The sequence below is a fragment of the Oncorhynchus kisutch genome, linkage group LG15, assembly GCF_002021735.2.
Source record: "Oncorhynchus kisutch isolate 150728-3 linkage group LG15, Okis_V2, whole genome shotgun sequence".
NCBI classification, from domain to species: Eukaryota; Metazoa; Chordata; class Actinopteri; order Salmoniformes; family Salmonidae; genus Oncorhynchus; species Oncorhynchus kisutch.
In genome coordinates this window covers 26,337,192-26,363,530 of record NC_034188.2, presented here as the reverse complement: position 1 = coordinate 26,363,530, position 26,339 = coordinate 26,337,192, and the positions used below count along the sequence as shown (strand labels likewise).

General features: G+C 43.8%; 1 protein-coding gene across 1 annotated transcript in view; it reads right to left on the bottom strand.

Annotated features, from left to right (window-relative positions):
- Positions 1-1,290: 1,290 nt before the first annotated feature.
- The window catches only part of LOC109905068 (bifunctional heparan sulfate N-deacetylase/N-sulfotransferase 1), an 88,981-nt gene continuing 63,932 nt past the window's right edge, over positions 1,291-26,339 (bottom strand). Inside the window, exons 3-15 of the mRNA XM_031789938.1 lie at positions 21,897-22,975; positions 13,394-13,876; positions 11,147-11,234; positions 10,715-10,869; positions 9,929-10,114; positions 8,490-8,618; positions 8,176-8,358; positions 7,033-7,129; positions 6,284-6,407; positions 5,598-5,772; positions 4,583-4,863; positions 4,318-4,420; positions 1,291-4,005 (exon numbers count right to left, since the gene is read on the bottom strand). Of these exons, the coding sequence (XP_031645798.1) occupies positions 3,886-4,005; positions 4,318-4,420; positions 4,583-4,863; positions 5,598-5,772; positions 6,284-6,407; positions 7,033-7,129; positions 8,176-8,358; positions 8,490-8,618; positions 9,929-10,114; positions 10,715-10,869; positions 11,147-11,234; positions 13,394-13,876; positions 21,897-22,448 (2,676 nt within the window). The 5' untranslated portion in view covers positions 22,449-22,975 and the 3' untranslated portion in view covers positions 1,291-3,885. The remainder of the gene's footprint in view (positions 4,006-4,317; positions 4,421-4,582; positions 4,864-5,597; positions 5,773-6,283; positions 6,408-7,032; positions 7,130-8,175; positions 8,359-8,489; positions 8,619-9,928; positions 10,115-10,714; positions 10,870-11,146; positions 11,235-13,393; positions 13,877-21,896; positions 22,976-26,339) is intronic.

Below are 26,339 nucleotides of genomic sequence, written 5' to 3'. Positions count from 1 at the left end.
ATATTGAGCTTTTCTTGTTTTCAAGCAGTACTAAAAATACATACAAAATCAAATCAAGACGATGTTTTTTGTCCTTTATTCTATATTGAAATAGTGTGAATAGGATAGAAATACTTTTGAAGCTACAGTATGGTAATAAGAAAAGTTAGTGGACATTTATGATCTTACAGTTGATAATGATACAAGATGTTGGAAACCTTTCTCCCTAGAGACAACACTGCCAAAGCTCTATACTCATTAGATGCCTTGAAGGTTTTCATTTAAGTCTGTAAACCAAATCAGTCATTCCATAGAAGTGTGGATCAGAATTCCACTTATTCTACAGTGAATGTTGGGGATTTTCCATTGTGGTAGCGGTGATGAGAAAAGTGCAGAAAGATAAAATCCACAGAAGATGCAATCAAAAGGAATCAGATCATGATGTAAGGTCAGAAAGTAATCAACATAGTACTCATTTACTCTCAAAGACCGTTTGAACCCAGTTTGGACTCTTATGGACAGTTTGAACCCTGGAGGTTGATGTTTGTACTAGAGGTCTTCACGGGTCCAAAAAGTTGGGGGACCCAGACCTGAACGGACCAGAGAACAATCAGACCCGAACCCAAATGGGCTAGACTCTAGGCCAGACCCGATTGGACCAGAGAACAATTAGACCCGAACCCAAATGGGCTAGACTCTAGGCCAGACCCAATTGGACCAGAGAACAATCAGACCCAAAACCAAATGGGCTAGACTCTAGACCAGACCCGATTGGACCAAAGTGATAAAATATTGATGTTTATCAGCAAAGTTGCTCTTCTTGTTAATGAATATCTCTTTATATGTTGGCTAAGCCTTCTATAAGTCATAAATTCACCTTATTAGCGTAAAATCTATATGCTATAGGCTATGCAGAGCCGTGGTCGGGTCCATTTGGGCCTATCAGCTGTAGTTACATAGAACTGAGACCAGATGACAAACAGGATGATTTGTGTTCGGGTGGAACCTTGAAGACCTATAGTCTGTACTGATCTGATCTCATACCTAGCTTCAAACTGAAAACATAGTACCGGTACTATGTACTAACTGAAACCATTATACCCCTGTAAAAATATAGTAAAACCTCTCCGTCCCGAGTGAGACATTCTTTCATGCCCTCATGAGAGACTGTGATCTTCATCTCAGGTTTGAGGTGTAATCTGCTTCTCCTTTCCAAATGATATCGTACTTCTCTGAAAACACTTGTGTATCAAACATTCAGAAACACACACAGGAGTCTCAGTGGGGAAAGACAAGAACATTTCTGAAAAATATAAAAAATCAAGTGGTTTTATTTGCTAATTAAAAAGCACTGACAATATTAGTTACACTGTAAAAATGATTGACAACAATTACAAGTCTATCGTACAGTCCGGGGAGATTAGTACCATCATTGCTGTTATTGTGTTATTATCATGTCAATAATACTTTAAATAAAGAAATCAAGGAGCTCTGTACAACAATTGGCAGTGTGGGGGTAGTTGAGGGGAGGAACATTCGTATGAACAGAGGATGAAAGAGATCTGTCGGGACTTCAGCAGATGGCACTATATTAAGATCCATAGTAGTGACAATTCAATACTACCTGGATGATTCTGTCCCACTGAATACCTCTTTCGTTGCATTATGAGAGGGGGCTGAAAGAGTTTCACCTCAATCGCATTCAATAATTGATGTCTATAACATTAGATTAGAGTCAGGAAAGAAACAAACAAACAGCATGTGCGTTGTTATTACGTCTGAACAACGTTGTACAAAAGTATTGCGGTAAGAGCAGCTTTTTGTTATGTATGCTTGCAGTGGTAGTACCATGTGACTAATGTCTGAGTTACAACTACTACTATAACTTGGGCCATACTGACTATGTCAGATGTTCATGATTTAGATTCTCCCTGATGCAACTCAGAAATACTATGAACAACTGCTAAAACAAATGAAATGGAACATTCAAAATAAGGATTTATTAAAAATAATCCTCACACTGCAGATGACTGATGGACTTGAGTGCATTTAAACTTAGCTTATGTCAGACTTCACGTTCCCACTTTAAACAAAGTACAACTTATAAACACTTGAAAGAGCATACATTAAGGCTTTATAATCACTACATAAATGCTTCAAAATTAGCGTATGACACTATGAATGGTGTATAAGCATACAGTGTGTTATGTCACATTTGGCAATTCATCCTACAGTGGGAAGTGTAGTCACCTTTTATACACCATTTAGAGTATGAAATATGATTATAGATGATTTGTGAAGCATTTTTGTAGTGCCTATGAAGCCTTTATGTATGCTATATGAAGCCTTCATAAGTTGTACTTTGTTTAACGTGGGACCGACTTCACATACTGTAATATCTGTGTTAAGACTGAGCTTTCAGACAAGCTGTTAAACTAGAATGACTGTGCTTTCAGACAACCTATTAAACTAGAATGACTGTGCTTTCAGACAAGCTGTTAAACTAGAATGACTGTGCTTTCAGACAAGCTGTTAATTAGAATGACTGCGCTTTCAGACAAGCTGTTAAACTAGAATGACTGTGCTTTCAGACAACCTATTAAACTAGAATGACTGTGCTTTCAGACAAGCTGTTAATTAGAATGACTGCACTTTCAGACAACCTATTAAACTAGAATGACTGTGCCTTCAGACAAGCTGTTAATTAGAATGACTGCGCTTTCAGACAAGCTGTTAAACTAGAATGACTGTGCTTTCAGACAAGCTGTTAATTAGAATGACTGCGCTTTCAGACAACCTATTAAACTAGAATGACGGTGCTTTCAGACAACCTATTAAACTAGAATGACTGTGCTTTCAGACAAGCTGTTAATTAGAATGACTGTGCTTTCAGACAACCTGATAAATTAGAATATGTGTGTATCTGTAAAGTCTATTTATGAGATGTACCAATACTTTGCATATTGTGCTTTCAATGTGAGCAGCCTGGCTGTCTGCCTGACACTTCCTGTGCTGTGTATGCAAACTCATCTGAAACAGAAACGAAGCAAAATGTGTTTCTGGTCACCTTTTACAATAACATGTCTCCAAATCCCAATCTTAAAAAATAAGAACTGTCAATAGGCCAGGTAATGTAGTGGTGAAGACTGTCAGGGCACTGGTAAATGTGTTCATGTCCAGTGTCTAAAGGCCTAGTGAATAAGACCACATCACACCTGTAGCCTGAGTCAATATACATCATACCACCCCCCTATGGTTTTTAGATAGAAACCACAGGCATTTTCAACTAATGGCATTCGTTCTTTAATTGATTCAAGTACTAATTGATCTCTGCTCTAGTGTAATATCTGCCCTTTTTTCACCTCACCCAGCCTTAAATGACTGGTACTGTGCAGGCTAGGCAAGTCTCACTCTTCCTCTTCATCCTCCAGTTCCTCTCAAGTGTAAGGTCCAAGTCCATGTGAGGAACGCAAGGGATAGTCAAAGAAAGAGGGGATGAGGGTTGACCACACCCTCCTCTCCATCCCATCCTATCTGTACCGGTACCTTCACACCCCTCCACCTCTGTAAGAGGTGGCACAGTCTTGTGGGTAGTCTCTTCATAGAATGTACCAAGTAAGGGTGGTGGTATTTCATGGGGAGGTACAATTTAGGGAGAGAGAGGAGTGCACTTAGGGCCTAGGTTATGAGCCATTGTAGACTCATCGACCACAGGTCACCATCCCTGCTCTCCCTTCCTCCCTGTTCTTCCCTCTTATGAAGAGCACATACAGAAGGAGAGGCCTTCATCAGAACACACCCCTTTCTTACCCTCCTATGGATCCTCCAGGGGATTCATATAATACTCCTCCATATGGGGGGTGGTTAAGCTGTGGTACAGTCCGCTGAGCTGTCCCCCTCCCCCTGCTACCTGGTATGGACCAGTTCCTCTCGGAGCCAGCTGGGCAGGGGCTGGCCCATCCTGTACAGCAGCTTAGATAATGCTATGTTTTGATCCCTGTAGTGCTCCCTGAGGAACAACTGGGACTGGAGGATGGAGAGAAGAGAGAGGGAAAAACATGGATTGGAGTGAGGTAGGGAGAGAGAGGGATGGAGAGAGAGAGAGATAGATGAGGGATAGAGAGAGAAAAAAGGATAGGAGTGAGGTAGGGAGAGAGAGAGAGATAGAATTATCATTACAGACACAGCCAGGATTCAATCAACGTTATCTGGCGCTCACACACATATAAAAAAACCTTACCTGTTACAAACAGAAAAATCCTAGAGGTAATTAACAAACATGAATCTTAATGAACAAATATCAGTGAACAACTTGCATTGGCAAATGACAACTCTTACCTCTGGGTCCATGTCAGGGTACCTCCGCCCCTTGCTCTTCCCCAGACACTTGGTCTTCCCTCCCTCCAGCAGCTGACACCAGAAGCCTTTGTTGGGGTCAAACCTGGAGAAAACACATTACATCTTAATCTGGGAGCCTCAGTTTTAAATGCACAGGACAATTTGCATTTTTAAATGCTTGTGGTTACAATACATCTAAGCCTGTATTGCCATATGGAGGTAAGTGGCTAGGGAAGTTATCTGCTCTGTTTGTGAAGTGACTCACGCTAGGATCCTGTGGTAGTTGACCGTGTTGACCAGGCCTAAAAACCTCTGGATCCTGTCCATGACTGAGGCCGGCTCAGTCTTCAGCTGCTGCCCATCCAGAACCAGGACCTGACTGGAGTGGTAGTGGTTGAGCCATCTCTCCAGGTGGATGGCGTACCAGCCCGGAACCAAGCAACGGTTCTGGAGCACACGCAATCTCACTGGGGCATCATGGGTAGCCACGATGACATCATGGAAGGAGTATTTCAGAGCCACTGGGTCGTCATGAGCGCGCTGGTGCTGTAGGATTAGAACATGACGTAGGATTAGATCATGACGTAGGATTAGAACATGACGTAGGATTAGAACATGACGTAGGATTAGAACCTGACGTAGGATTAGAACCTGACGTAGGATTAGAACCTGACGTAGGATTAGAACCTGACGTAGGATTAGATCCTGACGTAGGATTAGATCCTGACGTAGGATTAGATCATGACGTAGGATTAGATCCTGACGTAGGATTAGATCATGACGTAGGATTAGAACCTGGCGTAGGATTAGAACCTGACGTAGGATTAGAACCTGACGTAGGATTAGAACCTGACGTAGGATTAGAACATGACGTACGATTAGAACCTGACGTAGGATTAGAACCTGACGTAGGATTAGAACCGGACGTAGGATTAGATCCTGACGTAGGATTAGAACCGGACGTAGGATTAGATCCTGACGTAGGATTAGATCCTGACGTAGGATTAGATCCTGACGTAGGATTAGATCCTGACGTAGGATTAGATCCTGACGTAGGATTAGAACCGGACGTAGGATTAGATCCTGACGTAGGATTAGATCCTGACGTAGGATTAGATCCTGACGTAGGATTAGATCCTGACGTAGGATTAGATCATGACGTAGGATTAGATCATGACGTAGGATTAGAACCTGGCGTAGGATTAGAACCTGGCGTAGGATTAGAACCTGATTAGTAATTATGTATTATATACAACAGTTATAAGGAGTTATAAACCAACCTGGTACCAGGAGTAAGCGCGGTCAGCTGGGTTGATGAGGATGGTGATGATCTTGGATTTAGGCAAGAGGGCAGCCGCCCGCTCCGCTGCCACCTCAGAGTCAAAATAGTTGGCACTTTTCTCAAAGTAGTAGTCTGAGCTGGTGTTGGAGGGTAGGGGGAAGTACTCCATGTACCTGTGTGTTCACCAAAAGACAAAACAGATACACTAACTAAACTATACACTAACAGAAAACTGACAGAAGCCAACCCCTGGACTGGAAAGCATGTTTAATGGAAAGTCTCTAGACCAAGGTTGTCAAACTAATTTGGCCCTGGGGGCCACATGCGGTCTTCAACAAGGTCCAGAATGGTCAGAAGGTCCGTTATAATGTCTAAACAGTTTCGATTTGATTTTAGTGTTTTACATTTGAGTAATTTAGCCGACTCTCATTTAAAGTAGTACTGAATACTATAGTTAGTCCCCCCCCCACAAAAAAAACAAGGTTATAAGGGTACACTTTTGTATTTTTAGATCATAAGGAATAAGATTAGATGGATGGGGGGGGCTGATCCTAGATCAACACTCCTACTCTGAGACCCTTTAAGAATACGTCCTAGAGCTCTTTCTCTGATCCTAGATCAACACTCCTACTCTGAGACCCTTTAAGAATACGTCCCAGAGCTCTTTCTCTGTGGTAGTCGTACCAGTCGATGCCTCTGTGGTAGTTGTGTCCGTTGAAGAACTGGATCTCCTCAAAGGTCTCCTTGTTGGGGTAGTTACTGGTCAGGTCAGGGTGCATGCCCAGGAACAGATAGAGGGCTGTAGAACCTGGGATGGAGAGGGAGACAGAGAGAGGGAGGGAAGGGGGATGAAGCGGGGAGAGAGAGAGACAGTGAAGAGAGAGAGTGTATATTTTGAAGCATTAAAACATTGACTTTGCAGCAGCCATGACAATGAATGATCAAATAAATCGTCTCGTGAGTGTCCTGTTCCCATTAGTGTTGGTGAGTGTTTCTCATAAACCGCCTTCTGCTTTCTCTGCGGAGGAGATAGTGTCAGTCGGTCATGTGTGACAGGCCAGTTCCCGTAATTTTGTTCTGTACTGAGAATGTGTAACTCCGAGAGAACAACACCTCCTCTGCAGACCAAAGTCTCAGAAACCTCCCACAGGCCAGAGCAAATACCTGTCAGCTCGAACTACTCACCACTGCGATAATTACATATGAGGAAGGGAAGTGAATCACAAGTGAGGTGAAATCAAGGCTCCGTCCCAAATGGTACCCTATTCCCTATATAATGCACAACTTTTGACCAGGGTATGGCTCTGGTCAAGAGTAGTGCATTATACAGGGAATAGGGTGCCATTTGGGATGGGGAGCGAGCAGAAGTGAGATTGTGGACAGAGTCATGGCTAGTGATGTCCACTAGGTGGTTCTGGTGTTCCATCTCTCACCTGTCTTCTGAGGCCCAATGACAAGCAGCTTGGGGAAACGGTCGCATGTCTTCTCCTTTGACCAGATGTCCTTGTGCCTTTTGTCCTCGCAGGGATCCTGTAGGACCAGGGTTTATGAGTCCTTAGTCATTCTTACATGTATCCAGTTGTTTAACCTCTAAAAGTCTATGCCGTTGGGGGGGCTTGGGTACTAAGCTAACATATGGAATTGTTTTAAGATGGTCATACCATGGATAATTTAGCTATTTTATTTAGAATTTTAGGACCCCTTTAGGTATAACATTTTTCTATTAATGTATTTATTTACTACTGCCAATAGAAACGCAGTGAATAACACATTCATCAATGGCAAAATAGACAGTCAAAAAGTAAATAATAAGGCTTGAGGTTTTGAAGAGATAGAAGAAAGCTCAGGAAATATTTTGGTTTTTTGAAAACATATTTAACCCCTTATTTTTTGGGACACAAAACTACATCCATTCTTCCATTCGTTTGTATGGGTTACCTTCAAATTAGTCCCCGGACACTTGTGGGGGTTGTAGAGTAAAACGGAGAACACCATCGTGTTCGGGAGTCTCCCCTTTCCATAGAGGGGTCATATTAGTTTGTCCAACCGGACGCTTTCATGAGAAGACAGATTATCGGGATGTCTCCTGGTCTGACAAACCGCTGTAGCTCGGCCCCCTTCCCCCACAGATGCAGAAGGCCAAAATTGGCAGATGCGGTGAAAATAACTGATATCTCTAGCTTAAACTGACGGATGTTGAAGGGGCTTTTTAAAATTATGTTAGATTGACGCATGGGTGCGTCAATAGACTATTAAGGATTAATGAACCCTGAACAAATACATACAACATCCTGAGGACGTGCGGCTACATTGGAACGGTCAATGGAGATGCCCTTTGAACACAAATACAATACTTGGCAGCAGTTTGTGGTCTACAGGACAAGGATCCACCCAGGACTCATGTTAAAGGCCTATCTAAATGAGACTAAGCTGTGTACAGTCAGGTTAAAAGGATGTTCCACTCAAAATACAACCTAACATGATTTTTCCACTTTCCCAAGATGTTTATCACATCCCAGTATTCGTCAATAGACACATCCAGTTCCAGCCAGTCTCTCTCTGTCCCACAGACTGACCTGCCAGAGTGGGTCTCTCTCGTTAGGGAAGAGGCTGAAGTATCTCTGGGCCAGCTGGATGGGAGGCAGGGTCTGCAGCCGCAGGTTGGTCCAGGTTTGCAGGAAGGCCACCAGGCTCTTAAAGGTGTACAGGCCCAGCCGGTCGTTACCGTAGTTAGACAGGTGGGTCATGAAGATACTGATCTGGAGGAGGAGGAGAGAGAGAGAGACAGAGAGGCAGAGAGAGGGAAAGACAAAGGTTAACTTAAATTCACTCTGATAGTGGGAGTGGCCAGCAGTGATTGGATGTATTATGTGTGTGTGTGTTAACTCACAGGGTTGAGTAGAACAGTGAGGAACAGCTCTCCTCCGTTAATGAGTTTGTCCAGTTCGTTGGGACTGCCTGGGTACTCCTTATAGAAGATGGTGTGCGTGAACAGGCCACATGTCTGCCTGGGCAAGACCTGCAAACAAACAAACAAACACACTTATAAGTCAATGACACACACAAGCATGCACACACACCACTGGTCTATTCAATGCAAAACATTCCAAACCCCAGGCAATATCAACACTTTTGCTTTCAATAATCTTCATATTATTATTATCATTTGGAAAGGCCTATATGGAATTCATTAAAAATACACACGCAACTAGAGAGAGTCTGGGGATCTGAATATCAATCGTCTACAGGAAGAGAGAGATGCCGACAGACAGCACGAGAGGAAAACCTACTGGCAGCAAAACATAGTGTACTACTGGGGTTTCAGATAGTGTTTTTAAGAAGATTAACTTGTGTATTGGTGGTGTGCCGTCAGGGTTTATGTTGTGGAGGGAAAAGTCTCTCTGCTGTTGATGTTGTTGTTGCATTGTTAAAGGCGTATCCAAGAGGTAGTGTTTGGGGGCCAGTCAGAGTGTCTGGTACTGTTTGGAGACCAGTCAGGGTGGTTGGTAGTGTCTGGGGCCAGTCAGGGTGGTTGGTAGTGTTTGGAGGCCGTTCAGAGCGGTTGGTAGTGTCTGGGGGTCAGGCGGAGATAGGTGGGGTAATAGAGTTATGAAGGTGGTGAGATAGGTGGGGTAATAGAGTTATGAAGGTGGTGAGATAGGTGGGGTAATAGAGTTATGAAGGTGGTGCGATAGGTGGGGTAATAGAGTTATGAAGGGGGTGCGATAGGTGGGGTAATAGAGTTATGAAGGTGGTGCGATAGGTGGGGTAATGGAGTTATGAAGGTGGTGCGATAGGTGGGGTAATAGAGTTATGAAGGTGGTGCAATAGGTGGGGTAATAGAGTTATGAAGGTGGTGAGATAGGTGGGGTAATAGAGTTATGAAGGTGGTGCGATAGGTGGGGTAATAGAGTTATGAAGGTGCTGAGATAGGTGGGGTAATAGAGTTACGAAGGTGGTGCGATAGGTGGGGTAATAGAGAGTTATGAAGATGGTGAGATAGGTGGGGTAATAGAGTTACGAAGGTGGTGCGATAGGCGGGGTAATAGAGAGTTATGAAGGTGGTGAAGAGAGTGGAAAAGAGAAGGCAGCACCATCTTGTTTACACCTATTCTGTAACTTCAGATCTGCAAAGGAAGACAGAACAAACCCAGAGACGGAGAGAGTGGAACCTCTGTGCGTGTCATTTTTACTGTAAATTGTTATTGTTTTTTTCACTTTTGTTTATTATCTACTTCACTTGCTTTGGCAATGTTAACATAAGTTTCCCATGTCAATAAAGCACTTGAATTGAATAGAGTAACCGTCAGTAGGGTCCCTGTGACTCACGCTGATACCGCTGTGTATGAATCCTCGTCTGAAGCGGGCAGGTTTGAGGTGGGGGTACTCCTCCGTGCTGGTCACCCTTATGCCCCACACCTTCTTCCAGGCATCGTACAGCTGCAGGTGGACCGGGTACACCCCAGAGTGGTGGGGTGCCACCGCATAGCCCATGTTAGTGGGGATACCGTGCTCCTGGAAAGAGAGGGGGGGAGGCAGAAGAGGGGTAGATTGGGGGAGGAGAGACAGATAGAAGATAGGGAGGAAGAAGGAATCATAATTAAAATCACAGCCAGGAGTCAGACTGATATGACCTGACACACATAACTCATGACCAAGTGATTTCTCTCATTCAGCACAAGCCCTCACAGTATTGCTCCTCATTAGCAATGATAAGGCTAGCCCAACACAGCACATAAATGGTACCGTAGATCTGTCATGATAGAACAGGATGTGTGAGATAAAGAGCAGCATTAGTTCTGGTGCTTTGGACAAGTCATCATTTCAGAGGTGTTAGTAGCATCGTTAGAATTTCAGAAGGGGAGGGGACATTCAGCCCGTAACATACAAAGAGAGAGGGTGGAGCTCTACGCTCCAGTTCCGATCCACGTTCTAGCTCTTCTCTTAACAAGTATGGACCCAGAACTTAATTGAACATCTGACCAATTATGCAAGACTTTAGTTCTGGATTAACCGAGATTAGGCTAACGTCAGTATTTCTAATGAGGAACAACACAGTGATGTGGGCTAACTGTTAGCATCCCACTGCTAGCCCCCAGACCGACAGAGACTCACCATAGCGAACCTCTTGTTGAGCAGCATCTGTTCAGCTAGCACTGACTGGTTGTGGAAGAGGTGGGGCTGCATGTGGCTCCACATGTGGGGGAACCACCAGAACTCCTTGACGTAGGAGAGGAGCAGGTCATCCCCCAGGTCCTCCTCATCTGACCCTGGACATGAAGGGAGATGGATGAGAGGAGAAAAGGTAAGAGGATGGGAGGTGTGCAGAGGGAGGACAGGGACGGAGCAGGAGAGTAGCAGCGAAAGAATGAAGAGACGGAAAGGGGAGCAAAACGTTTGTTTGATGAACAGTGTGGTGTATGTCCTCAAGTTCTAAAAGCAATATGTATACTGCTTAGGTTTGTTAATGCAATCCCATAAGAACCTGTGAAGGGTGTACATTAATGCTGGTGTGAGTTTCATACCGCAGGCTCCCGTCTGTCTTACCTGCATGGAAGAACTTCCCTGAATAGCCCAGGTTGAAGGTGAAGTTGGGTACATGGTTACGCAGCTCTTGCTGGGTCTCCAACAGGGCCTGACACAGGGAGGAGGGGTGGGGGGGTGAGCAAGGCAACACACACACACACCTCATCTTGTTGGTCTGTAACTCTCCCCGTTCACATCCTCATCAACCCCTGGTGGCCTCTATTCTCTCCTCCATTCCACTTGAGATCTCTCTCCTCTGATTTGAGTTTGTTTAATTTATTCTCTGTATATGAATCCACGCTTCATCTCTCTCTTTCTCCCAGTATCCCTCTCCTGCCGTGTCAGGTGCCTTCCAGAACCCCACTGTTCAGATGCCAAGAGATGAAGGAAGCCTTGATATAGTCCTGGTATTCTAATGTTCTACCCCAGCACATGAGAGGAGGTACAACTCTGATGAGGGATGCAGAACAACACAGACAACCAAAAAAAGTCATATTCTGTGTTGAAATATGAATGAATATGGTTCTTGAGAGAGTGTGTCGCCCTATCAGAACACCTGTCAACTCTGAGGAGCCTACTGAGATGAATACAGAGATAGATGGGGTGGAGGGAGGGAATAGGTTTAATATAATACTAGGAACGGCAAGATGCCCGTCATGTGCTGTACCAACCCACTTACGGTGTCTTCGGAAAGTGTTCAGACCCCTTCCCCTTTTTCCACATTGTGACTTTACAGCCTTGTTCTAAAAATAAATACAAATATATAAACAATCCATCAATCTACACACAATACCCCATCAATTTACACACAATACCCCATCAATCTACACACAATACCCCATAACAACGAAGAGAAAACAGGTTTTTAGCCAATTTTGCTAAAAAATATATATAAAAAAATACCTGTAATAAATTCAATTGATTGGACATGATTTGGAAAGGCACACACCTGTCTATATAAGGTACCACAGTTGACAGTGAAGGTCACAGCTAAAACCAAGCCATGATGTAGAAGGAATTGTCCGTAGAGCTCCGAAACAGGATTGTCTCGAGGCACAGATCTGGAGAAGGGCACCAAAACATTTCTGCAGCATTGAATGTCCCCAAGAACATAGTGGCCCCCATCGTTCTTAAATTATAGAAGTTTGGAACCACCAAGACTCTTCCTAGAGCTGGCCGCCCGGCCAAACTGAGCAATCGGAGGAGAAGGGCCTGGTCAGGGAGGTGACCAAGAACCCGATAGTAACTCTGACAGAGCTCTAGAGTTCTTCTGTGGAAATGAAATAACCTTCCAGAAGGACAATCATCTGCAGCACTCCACCAATCAGGCCTTTATGGTAGAGTGGCCAGACGGAAGCCACTTCTCAGTAAAAGGCACATGACAGCCCGCTTGTAGTTTGCCAAAGGGCACCTAAAGGACTCTCAGACCAGAAACAAGATTCTCTGGTCTGATGAAACCAAGATTGAACTCTTTGGCTTGAATGCCAAGCATCACGTCTGGAGGAAACCTGGCACCATCCCTACGGTGAAGCATGGTGGTAACAGCATCATGCTGTGGAGATGTTTTTCAGCGGCAGCGACTGGAAAACTAGTCAGGATTGAAAGATTAACTGAGATCCATGATGAACCTGCTCCAGAGTGCTCGGGACATCCGACTGGGTCTAAGGTTCACCTTCCAACAGGACAATGACCCTAAGCACACAGTCAAGACAATGCAGGAGTGGCTTCGGGACAAGTCTCTGAATGTCCTTGAGTGGCCCAGCCAGAGCCTGGACTTGAACCCGATTGAACATCTCTGGAGAGACCTGAAAATTGCTATGCAGCAATGCTCCCCATTCAACCTGACAGAGCTTGAGAGCATCTGCAGAGAAGAATGGGAGAAACTCCCCAAATACAGGTGTGCTAAGCTTGCAGCGTCATACCCAAGAAGACTCGAGGCTGTAATCGCTGCCAAAGATGCTTCAACAAAGTTCTGAATACTTATGTATTGGTGATATCAGTTTTAAATGTTTTAAACATAACATTTCTAAAAAACTATTTTTTCTTAGTAATTATGGGGTATTGTACGTAGATTGCTGAGGTTAAAAATACATTGAATACATTTTAGAATAAGGCTGTAACGTAACAAAATGTGGGTCTGAATACTTTCCGAATGCACTATACCTGCCTACTAATGCTTCATTACAAACATATAATGCAGCATAATTACAAGGTGTCAGAGATGGAAACATTGGAAATGGACATTTCTTTATTCTAAGTATACATCACCTTAACATCATCCACCTTCATCCTCGTGCCCTCCTTCCCAACAAAGATGTCATCTATATCGACCAGTAGGTGTCGCTCCAGGGAGAGAGAGAGCCTCTTTCCCGTCAGGAAGCCCACCGCGTCCACAAACACCAGCTTGTGCAGCCAGAAGTTGAGGTTGTTCCCAAACAGAACCCTCTGGATCCCATCATGGAGCCCCAGGTCCTGCACCACGGAGGGAAGCAGTGCGACCGTCGTACCCAGTGAGGGGACACTCTCTGCGGACTGGGTCTTGGCCAGGAGGACGGGCTCGTAGGTGGAGTGGTTGGACTGAAAGACGGTCCAGTCGTCACCAGGGAGGGGGCCTGGGAGGGGTTGGCCGGAGCGGGTGATGAATAGGAGGGGGGACTTGGAGTTGACCGTGCAGTCTTTCAGGCCCAGGTTGGAGTGGAGGAAGAGGGGGAAGCCTTTGAGCTGGGCACTCAGCAGGCTATTCTCATTGGCCTACAGGAGGGAGGAGGGTGGTCAATTACATCATCAAGAAGGGACAGAGAGTTACAATTTCATTCCAGTAAATTCTATTCAGATCATTGTCGATAGAAATCTGTTGCATTGCATTGAATGGAAAAACTTCCAATCATGTGGAATAGAAAATCCTTTTAGCTCTGTGGAATACATTTCCAAGTGTCACCCTATTGAATAAGCTTGACTATGAAATACATTCTATAGAGATGAAGGGGGTGGTAATTCAATTCATTAGATCCTATGGATGTCCAATCTCTTTCTCCTAAACTGCCTCTCCCAATCCTCCCTCCCTCCCTCCCACTCACTCACTGGAGGCTTAGTCAATAACTATCTTACATGGCTGTGTGGGCGTCTAAGAAAACAATGTTATTAAGTTAACACTCACCCACACACACTGAGGATGTTCCCATACACACAAAAAAATATTAAAGCAACTTTCCCCCAATGCCCACGGAAGTATGAAACATATTCCTGTTCAACATTGATGACGTCATTGAGATTAATTTCTCACCCTCACTTTTTCTCCCTGATAGACTGATCACAAACCCCACTAGATTGACCAGGTATTCATGCTTACCCACCTACCACTCCTCCCTCTACCTCTGCTCTTTCACAAGACCTGCAAACTGTCCTTTGGTTACCAGGCTCTACTGGGATTACTAAGGTAGAGGAATAGAGAGAGAGGAAGACAGAGAGAGAGACAGTGAGAGAGAATGAGAGAGACAGAGAGCAAGAGTGAGAGCACATGAGACAGATAGAGAGAGAGCCTGCCATAAGATGAGGGACAGAGTCTGACAGACCAATCAACCTGCACATGTACTCTACTGTATGCTTATTGTTATTGTTGTCCCGTTGACAATTTTGATTCTTATTATTTTCATATTGTAAATATCCAAAGTAAGCTTTGGCAATATGTACATTGTTACGGCATGCCAATAAAGCAAATTGAATTGAATTGAGAGCACGAGAGACAGAGGACCAGTGAGAGAGACAGAGAGAAGAGAGAGAGCGAGAGACAGAGAGAGAGAGACACAGACAGACACAGAGAGAGAGAGCAAGAGAGAGAGGAATAAGGAGAGACGCAGCACAGAAGAGAGAGAGAGACACAGAGAGGAAGAGAGAAAGGAAGAAAGAGAGAGAATGAGACAGAGAGAGAAAGAGAGAAGAAGAAAAAGCAAGAGCATGAGACAGTGAGAGAGAAAGAGACAGACAAGTCTTTCTCACTCTGAGGATGTCAGTAATATCTATTCCGTTAGGGAGGAAAGAGGAATGAAGAGAGATGTTCTGATAGACAGATGGAGAGGTGGAGATAGAGAGAAACTCAGTAGGGTGTTTCTGACCTGGAAGACATAGTACTAACCTTAAAGCTAGAACCCTTAAATGAAACAATAACCAAGCATCACACCACCTCTGTTTTGGCAAAAACAAAAACTGTGGGATGGGCCAGAAGAGATATGGATGCAAGGACCATCCACATCATTAACATTAAAGTTGTAACCATGTTTACACTTACAAGGTTATATTTTGGGTTCTGATGGTGTACAACAGTCGATCTAACCTCACGAGGCATTTTAAGTTATATTCTTTAAAATATCAATGGGTATATGTCATTAATTTCTAAGCTACACTACCGGTCAAAAGATTTAGAACACTTACTCAATCAAAGGTTTTTCTTTATTTTCTTATTGTAGAATAATAGTGAACACATATACTGAGCTGGCTGCTTTTCCTTCACTCTGTGGTCCGACTCATCCCAAACCATCTCATTTGGGTTGAGGTCAGGGGATTGTGGAGGCCATGTCATCTAATGCAGCACTCCATCCCTCTCCTTCTTGGTAAAATAGCACTTACACACCCTGAAGGTGTGTTTGGTCATTGTTCTGTTGAAAAACAAATGATAGTCCCACTAAACCCAAACCAGATGAGATGGCGTATCGCTGCAGAATGCTGTGGTAGCCACGCTGGTTAAGTGTGCCTTGAATGCCTTAAATACAGTGAGGGAAAAAAGTATTTGATCTCCTGCTGATTTTGTACTGTTTGCACACTGACGAAGAAATGATCAGCCTATAATTTTAATGGTAGGTTTGTTTGAACAGTGAGAGACAGAATAACAACAACAAATTTCCAGAAAAACACATGTCAAAAATGTTATAAATGTATTTGCATTTTAATGAGGGGAATAAGTATTTGACCCCTCTGCAAAACATGACTTAGTACTTGGTGGCAAAACCCTTGTTGGCAATCAGAGGTCATACGTTTCTTGTAGTTGGCCACCAGGCTTGCACACATCTCAGGAGGGATTTTGTCCCACTCCTCTTTGCAGATATTCTCCAAGTCATTAAGGTTTCGAGGCTGACGTTTGGCAACTCGAACCTTCAGCTCCCTCCACAGATGTTCTATGGGATTAAGGTCTGGAGACTGGCTAGGCCACTCCAGGACCTTAATGTGCTTCTTCGTGTGCCACTCCTTTGTTGCCTTGGCCGTGTGTTTTGGGTCATTGTCATGCTGGAATACCCATCCACGACCCATTTTCAATGCCCTGGCTGAGGGACGGAGGTTCTCACCCAAGATTTGACGGTACATAGCCCCGTCCATCGTCCCTTTGATGCAGTGAAGTTGTCCTGTCCCCTTAGCAGAAAAACACACCTAAAGTATAATGTTTCCACCTCCATGTTTGATGGTGGGGATGGTGTTCTTGGGGTCATAGGCAGCATTCCTCCCCCTCCAAACACGGCGAGTTGAGTTGATGCCGAAGAGCTCCATTTTGGTCTCATCTGACCACAACACTTTCACCCAGTTGTCCTCTGAATCATTCAGATGTTCATTGGCAAACTTCAGACGGGCATGTATATGTGCTTTCTTGAGCAGGAGGACCTTGCGGGTGCTGCAGGATTTCAGTCCTTCACGGTGTAGTGTGTTACCAATTGTTTTCTTGGTGACTATGGTCCCAGCTGCCTTGAGATCATTGACAAGATCCTCCCGTGTAGTTCTGGGCTGTTTCCTCACCGTTCTCATGATCATTGCAACTCGACGAGGTGAGATCTTGCATGGAGCTCCAGGCCAAGGGAGATTGACAGTTCTTTTGTGTTTCTTCCATTTGCGAATAATCGCATCACCTGTTGTCACCTTCTCACCAAGCTGCTTGGCGATGGTCTTGTAGGCCATTCCAGCCTTATGTAGGTCTACAATCTTGTCCCTGACATCCTTGGAGAGCTCTTTGGTCTTAGCCAATGGTGGAGAGTTTGGAATCTGATTGATTGCTTCTGTGGAAAGGTGTCTATTATACAGGTAACAAACTGAGATTAGGAGCACTCCCTTTAAGAGTGTGCTCCTAATCTCAGCTCGTTACCTGTATAAAAGACACCTGGGAGCCAGAAATCTTTCTAATTGAAAGGGGGTTAAATACTTATTTCCCTCATTAAAATGCAAAACAATTTATAACATTTTTGACATGTGTTTTTCTGGATTTTGTTGTTGTTATTGTCTCTCTGTTCAAATAAACCTACCATTAAAATTATAGACTGATCATTTCTTTGTCAGTCGGCAAACCGTACAGAATCAGCAGGGGATCAAATACTTTTTTCCCTCACTAGCAAAGCACCCCCACACCATAACACCTCCTCCTCCGTGCTTTATGGTTGGCAATACACATATGCGGAGATCATCCGTTCACCCACACCGCGTCTCACAAAGACATGGCAGTTGGAACAAAAAAGTTCCAATATGGACTCCAGACCAAAGGACACATTTTCAACTGTCTAATGTCCATTGCAGGTGCTTCTTGGCCCAAGCAAGTCTCTTCTTATTATTGGTGTCCTTTAGTAGTTGTTTCTTTGCAGCAATTCTACCATGAAGGCCTGATTCACACAGTCTCCTCTGAACAGTTGATGTTGAGATGTGTCTGTTACTTGAACTCTGTGAAGCATTTATTTGGGCTGTAATTTCTGAGGCTGGTACCTAATGAACCTATCCTTTGCAGCAGAGGTAACTCTGGGTCTTTCCTTCCTGTGGCGGTCCTCATGAGAGCCAGTATAATAATAGCACTTGAAGGTTTTTGCGACTGCACCTGAAGAAACTTTCAAAGTTATTGAAATGTTCCACATTGCCTGACCTTCATGTCGTAAAGTAATAATGGACTGTCATTTCTCTTTGCTTATTTGAGCTGTTCTTGCCATAATAAAGACTTTTACTAAATACGGCTATCTTCTGTATAACCCCCCCCCCACACCTTGTCACAACACAACTGATTGGCTCAAACGCATTAATAAGGAAAGAAATTCCACAAATTTACATTTAACAAGGCACACCTGATAATTAAAATATATTCCAGGTGACTACCTCATGAAGCTGGTCGAGAGAATGACAAGAGTCTGTAAAGCTGTCATCAAGGCAAAGGGTGGCTATTTGAAGAATCTCAAATATAAAATATATTTCGATTTGTTTAGCACTTTTTTGGTTACGACATGATTCCATGTGTTATTTCATAGTTGTGATGTCTTTACTATTATTCTACAAGGTAGAAAATACTAATGATAAAGAAAACCCTTGAATGAGTAGGTGTTCTAAAACTTTTGACTGGTTAGTGTATATTCTTCAACAATCAATGGGTATATATCATTAATTTATAAGTTATACTCGTCAACAATCAGTGGGTATACAGTTGAAGTCAGAAGTTGACATAAACAAGTTTTAATGACTCCAACCTAAGTGTTTCAACCACTCCACAAATTTCTTGTTAACAAACTATAGTTTTGGCAAGTCGGTTAGGACATCTACTTTGTGCATGACACAAGTCATTTTTTCCAACAATTGTTTACAGACAGATTATTTCACTTATAACTCACTGTATCACAATTCCAGTGGGTCAGCAGTTTACATACACTAAGTTGACTGTGCCTTTAAACAGCTTGGCAAATTCCCGAAAATATAGGCTTTAGAAGCTTCTTATAGGCTAATTGACATGATTTGAGTCAATTGGAGGTGTAACTGTGGATGTATTTCAAGGCCTACCTTTGACTCAGTGTCTCTCTGCTTGACATCATGGGAAAATCAAAAGAAATCAGCCAAGACCCAGAAAAAAAATTGTAGACCTCCACAAGTCTGGTTCATCCTTGGGAGAAATTTACAAATGCCTGAAGGTACCACGTTCATCTGTACAAACAATAGCACGCAAGTATAAACACCATGGGACCATGTAGCCGTCACACCGCTCAGGAAGGAGACGCCTTGTCTCCTAGAGAGGAACGCACTTTGGTATGAGAAGTGCAAATCAATCCCAAAACAACAGCAAAGAACCTTGTGAAGATGCTGGAGGAAACAGGTACAAAATTCTCTATATTCACAGTAAAACGAGTCCTATATCGACATAACCTGAAAGGCCGCTCAGCCAAAACCACCATAAAAATGCCAGACTATGGATTGCTACTGCACATGGGGACAAAGATCGTACTTTTTGGAGAAATGTCCTCTGGTCTGATGAAAAAAAAATAGAACTGTTTGGCCATAATGACCATCGTTATGTTTGGAGGAAAAAGGGGAAGGCTTGCAAGCCGAAGAACACCATCCCAGCCGTGAAGCACGGGGGTTGTAGCATCATGTTGTGGGTGTGCTTTGCTGCAGGAGGGACTGGTGCACTTCACAAAATTGATGGAATCATAAGGATGGAAAATTATGTGGATATATTGAGGAAACATCTCAAGATATCAGTCAGGAAGTTGAGGCTTGGTCGCAAATGGGTCTTCCAAATGGACAATGACCCCAAGCATACTTCCAAAATTGTGGCAAAAGGGCTTAAGGACAACAAAGTCTAGGTATTTGAGTGGCCATCACAAAGCCCTGACCTCAATCCTATAGAAAATTTGAGGGAAGAACTGAAAAAGCGTATGCGAGAAAGGAGGCCTATACTCCTGACTCAGTTACACCAGCTCTGTCAGGAGGAATGGGCCAAAATTCACCAAACTTATTGTGGGAAGCTTGTGGAAGGCTACCTGAAATGTTTGACTCAAGTTAAACAATTTAAAGGCAATGCTACCAAATACTAATTGAGTGTATGTACTCGTCTGACCCATTGGGAATGTGATGAAAGAAATAAAAGCTGAAATAAATAATTCCCTCTACTATTATTCTGACAATTCACATTCTTAAAATAAAGTGGTGATCTTAACTGATTAACTTCTTGGATATAGGGGGCGCTCTTTTAATTTATGGATAAAAAAACGTTCCCGTTTTAAACAAGATATTTTGTCACGAAAAGATGCTCGACTATGCATATAATTGACAGCTTTGGAAAGACAACACTCTGACGTTTCCAAATCTACAAAGATATTATCTGTGAGTGCCACAGAACTAATGCTACAGGCGAAACCAAGATGAAATTTCAAACAGGAAATGCCTCAGATTTTGAATGCACTTTGTTCCAATGTCTCCTTATATGGCTGTGAATGCGCAAGGAATGAGCCTACACTTTCTGTCGTTTCCCCAAGGTGTCTTCAGCATTGTGACGTATTTGTAGGCATATCATTATAAGATTGACCATAAGAGACTACATTTACCAGGTGCTCCGGTTGGTGTCCTCCATTGCAATTATTGCGTAATCTCCAGCTGCGTGTATTTTACCATTTGCTTCAGAGGAGAAACCAAACTGCCACGAATGACTTATCATCGAATAGATATGTTAAAACACCTTGAGGATTGATTCTAAACAACGTTTGCCATGTTTCTGTCGATATTATGGAGTTAATTTGGAAAAAAGTTTGGCGTTGTAATGACTGAATTTGTTTTTTTTTTCTTAGCCAAACGTGATGAACAAAACGGAGCGATTTCTCCTACACAAATCATCTTTTTGGAAAAAATGAACATTTGCTATCTAACTGAGAGTCTCCTCATTGAAAACATCCGAAGTTCTTCAAAGGTAAATTATTTTATTTGAATGCTTTTCTTGTTTTTGTGAAAATGTTGCCTGCTGAATGCTAGGCTTAATGCTATGCTAGCTATCAATACTCTTACACAAATGCTTGTGTAGCTATGGTTGAAAAGCATATTTTGAAAATCTGAGATGACAGTGTTGTTAACAAAAGGCTAAGCTTGTGAGCCAATATATTTATTTCATTTCATTTGCGATTTTCATGAATAGTTAACGTTGCGTTATGGTAATAAGCTTGAGGCTACAATTACGCTCCCGGATACGGGATTGCTCGAAGCAACAGGTTAAATGTCAGGAATTGTGAAAAACTGAGTTTAAATGTATTTGGCTAAGGTGTATGTTAACTTATGACTTCAACTGTATACTCTTCACCAATCAGTGGATATATATCATTAATTTATAGAGCTAACTGATTTGTTTTTTGTTTGTCCGATACCGATATTTGGGGGACAACACTTACCAATATACAGTATCTGCCGATATAATGGTTTAGGGAAATGAAAAATACATATTTTTTCCACACAGTTTTCAAATTTCCATCCAAAATGTAAATTGTCCAAGAAATATCTAAAATGTTGACTTCTTATATTGTGAAATGAATGAAATCATGAGATTGTGTTGGGATCAGCATGAGATTGTGTTGGGACCAGCATGAGAACGTTTTGGGACCAGCATGAGAACGTGTTGGGACCAGCATGAGAACGTGTTGGGACCAGCATGAGAACGTGTTCAGATCAGCATGAGAACGTGTTCAGATCAGCATGAGAACGTGTTCAGATCAGCATGAGAACGTGTTCAGATCAGCATGAGAATGTGTTCAGATCATTATGAGAACGTGTTCAGATCATTATGACAACGTGTTCAGATCATTATGAGAACGTGTTCAGATCATTATGAGAACGTGTTCAGATCATTATGAGAACGTGTTTAGATCATTATGAGAACGTGTTTAGATCATGAGATTTACCTTTTTCATCCTATTTATTAAATAATGGTTATCGGTGGAGTTATCATCTGATAACAATATAGGCTAGAGCTAAAAGGCCAAAAATGTATGTAGCAACTACGGACTCTGACCTTAAAGAAGCCGATGATGCCCACTCCGTATTCCACACAGTACTTGTCCAGCAGCTCTCTGTTCCAGGCGTCCAGGTTAACGTACTTCAGGATGTTCTCATAGATGACCAGCGTGAAGCGTCCGTGCTCCTTATCAGTTAACGTGGGCATGTCCCCTTTACCGGGAGAGATCTCCGTCCGGTACCGGAAACGTCCCGACTCCAGGATGGCCACGATATCCTGGCCCAGCTGAGAGTACTGGCTCTCTACAAACACCAGCACCACAGGGTCTGTCCTCACCCCTCCTTCGCCCCCGGGCCCCCCAGACACCGCCCGCAATGGGAGCAGGCGCGACGGGCTCATCCGGAGGTCATCGTAGACGGCCGACGCCACCTCGCCACCAGCCATGCCCCCTCCTGAGTGCTCGAGCTCCTGTTTCGCGCCGTACAGGAAGTACGCGGAGACGAAGACGCTGACGGTGCAGAAGAGGAAGAGGAGGAGCAGGGAGGTCTGGAGGGGGAGGTGGCGGACAAGACGGACCAGCCGACGCAGGCGGGACACACATCCCAGCATCGTCACGCACAACGCCTGACCCGGCTGAACTACTGACCGAAACGGGCTTGTTGGTAGGGTAGGACAGGATAGTGTAGGCTAGCCTAGGGTAGGCTTAGCAGAAATAAATCAGTCCCAAGTCAGTGTTGTTTTTTCCAGTCTTCTGGTTAGTAATCCACAGGCTATAGAAGTAACAGCAGCAGCAGCAGCTTGAGCAGCTACTGGGGATAGAAATGAGACGGTTTCACCATATTGGTTCTCCCACATGCTGTGTTGCTGATTATGTCACCATGGCAGAGATGTGGGGGGGTCTCCGTCCTGGTGGGGGGAGCTGGCACTGCACGCCAGGGAGGGGAGGGAGGGGAGGGGGAATCAGAGCAGGAGGGTGCAGCTAGAGGTCTGGCTGGTCACCTGTCCATCACTGGAACCAGCCAACCACATCCCTCAGGGTTCCTAATTGGTGGTTGATCTTTATGGGGGCGGGCAATGGTGAGGTCACAAAGGTCATCCCAATAGTAACATTCTCCTGGATGGTTTGTGGTTATGACCTAGAATGAAACAAGAAAGAAATATAAAAAAATCAAACAAGAGGGCAAAGCACATTCCCTTTTCATAACTCACACTCATGCCATATTTGTTGTTTGTTTACGTGTGTGGGAGAGGTGTAGGATACAGAGCCGGTGCTCCTCTGAAAGTTCATTTTAAAAGCAGTCGTTGCATTCACCTACGCACGCTATTAGAGCTGCCAAAACCCCCAACACACACACACACACACACACCACCCCACCCTTGGCCCTCACACACACAAATCGATAGACGGAGAGAGAGAAAGAGAGAGGGAGAAAGAGAGCGAGTGAGAGAAAAGAAACTGGAGGCGAGCTGCTAAGCCAGTCTGTTCAGAGAGGGCTCTGTGGCTGCATGTAAAGTGAAGCCATGGCCCTTGGGGAAACTCACCTCCTGTCCCTCAAACACACATAGGATCAGAGGGGAGGGGAGAGAAACAAGCAGCCAAACCGTAACCCAAAAGAAATGAAGCCAGCGGACAGGGACAGACAGAAACCAATGGGAACTTATATCTCTAAATAGCACACCGTGCTATCACACTGCATCTGCGTTGGATGTGCAAGCTAATTAACCCAATCAAATTACACCAGTGTCTTATTGGCTGTTATTGACCGTGCTCTGATCTCTGAGGATACAGTCAAAAGTTTTCAAAAGTTTGAAAAAGGTGAGAAAAGCAAAATAATCACCTACATAAAACCGTTCTCATTTCTCATAGAGAAAGAACTACTAGAGAAGTGTATTATTTACCACTGACTGATGTACTCAAAGTACTCCGGTAGAGCTGGGACGATAAACCGGAAATGAATCGACGCTGACCATACCAATCACTTATCGCATGCATTTTGCCGATATTCATAATGCAATCCAAAAGGTGTTAAAGGGAGAGAATGATCAAAGGTTTATTACAGGACACCACAAAGCATAACACTTCACAACACATGAGTAGATATCTGATATCATTCCATGGTTCCGCATAGAATTCCTCATGGTATTCCATGAAGGAAAGCTCAACATCATTCCATATAGCATTCCCTGTGGAATACCATGGAGAAATTCCTCAAATCTCTCCATACAAAACAATCAACTGTGGGAACTAGGCTATACATTATTGTAAAGTCCCTCTGGTATTCCTTCTTCAGTCACAATCGTCAAAGATGCCCAAATCTCCCTCCCGAGTCGTGCTGCTGCCGTGGAGGATATCACACCTCCAACTGAGCCGCTTCCAAATTTCCCTTCAGAGGACCAGAGTCTTTAAAGGTAAAAAGAGGCTGTTAAAAAGAGGTGGGTGTAGGGAGAGAAAGTAACGCTCGAGAGCCCTGCTATGCTGAAGACTCCCGTTCCTTCTGTCAGGAGCAAGGTCCGTGCCACGGCATATAAAAACAAGATTAGCCGCTGCGGCACAGCGCAGAGGCTGCTGAAAAGCAAAGCAGAGGACGAGTCGCTCCGAGAGAGTAGTAAGGTTTTCTCAGGTGGGTGGTGGTTCTGCTGCTTTAATAGAAGGTTCGACATATTACTCAGCCACAGATGTGGCTTTGAGAAGCCAATTCTTACCCTTCTTAGAATATTGTTTTGCTAATTAAATCACACTAATGATATAATGTTATCTAAAGACAAAGGTCTGAGGGGATACAAAGGCTGACGTGACACTGATAACAATGGTGGTGACAGAGGTTAGCAGGTGCAGGTTAAGCAGTACAAGACCATCTATTCATCTATCTACAGTAGGTCTCGGCCATCTATCTACAGTAGGTCTCGGCCATCTATCTACAGTAGGTCTTGGCCAACTCTCAGCAGTGATGACTGCCCCCCCAATGTCGACCTTCAGCCTGGGCCAAAGAACTACAATTAGATCAGAGAGAGGGATGGGGGGGGGGGGGGGGATATAGAGGGGGAAGGACAGAGAGAGAGAAAGAGAGACAGACAAGCTGGAGGCCTTGGGTATGAGGGGGAGAGAGAGAGGAGAAGAAAGCATTAGACTGTAATGTAGGCTAGTGGGAAGCGATATGTAGCTAGGTACACCAGAGCTGCATTTACACTGAGTGGAAGAACAAAGACTGATGGCTGTTCTAACCCTCTCTATCTCCCCTAACAGCATTTCCTACTCCTCTCTCCACAATCAACAGAGACAGCCTCCTACAAATCCCCCATTCCAAAAAATAATTAAATAAATGTAAAACGGCAAAAAGAAAGAAGAAGTATGAATATTTTATGCCCTGAGTAACCTGATGGGATGAGGGCCAACGTATTAACAAGGTTGTACATTTCAGCAGCGGAGAGGTGGAGAGCAGCGGAGAGGTGGAGAGCAGCGGAGAGGTGGAGAGCAGCGGAGAGGTGGAGAGCAGCGGAGAGGTGGAGAGCAGCGGAGAGCAGCGGAGAGGTGGAGAGCAGCGGAGAGGTGGATGGCAGGGATGTGACAAATGTCAAACAAAACATTTATGTTTAAACTGCTATTTTTTCGAATTTAAACGTTTAAAGCAAATCAAATGACGTGGATTCCAAATTCCGATATGGTCACATATGACCGCTAGGGGGCAGTGCAGTTCAATCTACCACAGTCCTGGCTAGTTACTAGACAGCTCACCTTACTGCTGTCCCCCAACCACTCAGCAACGATGCTATTAATGCTGTTTTATGTTGTCTGTGTGCCTTTCCTACATGTTCTCAGTACATGAGACTTCATGTCCCATTTGTCATCAATGTGATGGTTCGTTGCAGTGATGTATGACAGCATGTTCATAGATGTACAAAAATGGTTGTTAACACCACGCATGTTGTTTGAGAGCTCGTGATTTGTATTTGCAGAGCAATCATTCTACAATATCTCCATCAGGGCCGTGCCGGTTTTTCAACATGGTATCTTGTAGCCTGGTTCTAGCTATGCCAACAGGGCAGTGAAGCCGACATCCTTTACCACTGACAATGGTTGCATATAAACTGCAATCATTTCTGTAATTAGCACTGTGATTTTCTCACTCGATCCCCAACGGGTTGGGTCTCATGGTGCCTCTCCTTCAGCATTGCACCTGTACTGCCACTGTAGCTCATTTCTGCCTCGCAAAGTTTGGATTTGATCACCTTCTCATTTAACTTCTCAAAGTATTGCATTAAAGGACTTCACTGCTATTGCATCCCTGTCATTTTCCCAACTATTAATGACAATGACGTGCGGAGCGCTTTATATCCGTGGCAAATCATTGTAAATATGCACATCTCCTCTTACTGACCTACCTCCTCACAGCATTGTTGCATTAGGTATTTGTTCAAAACAGTTTTGGGCCTTTAAGATGATAATCTCGGGACCTGTTAGTGATAGTTTTGTGTTAACTGCACTGGGATATTAATCAAATT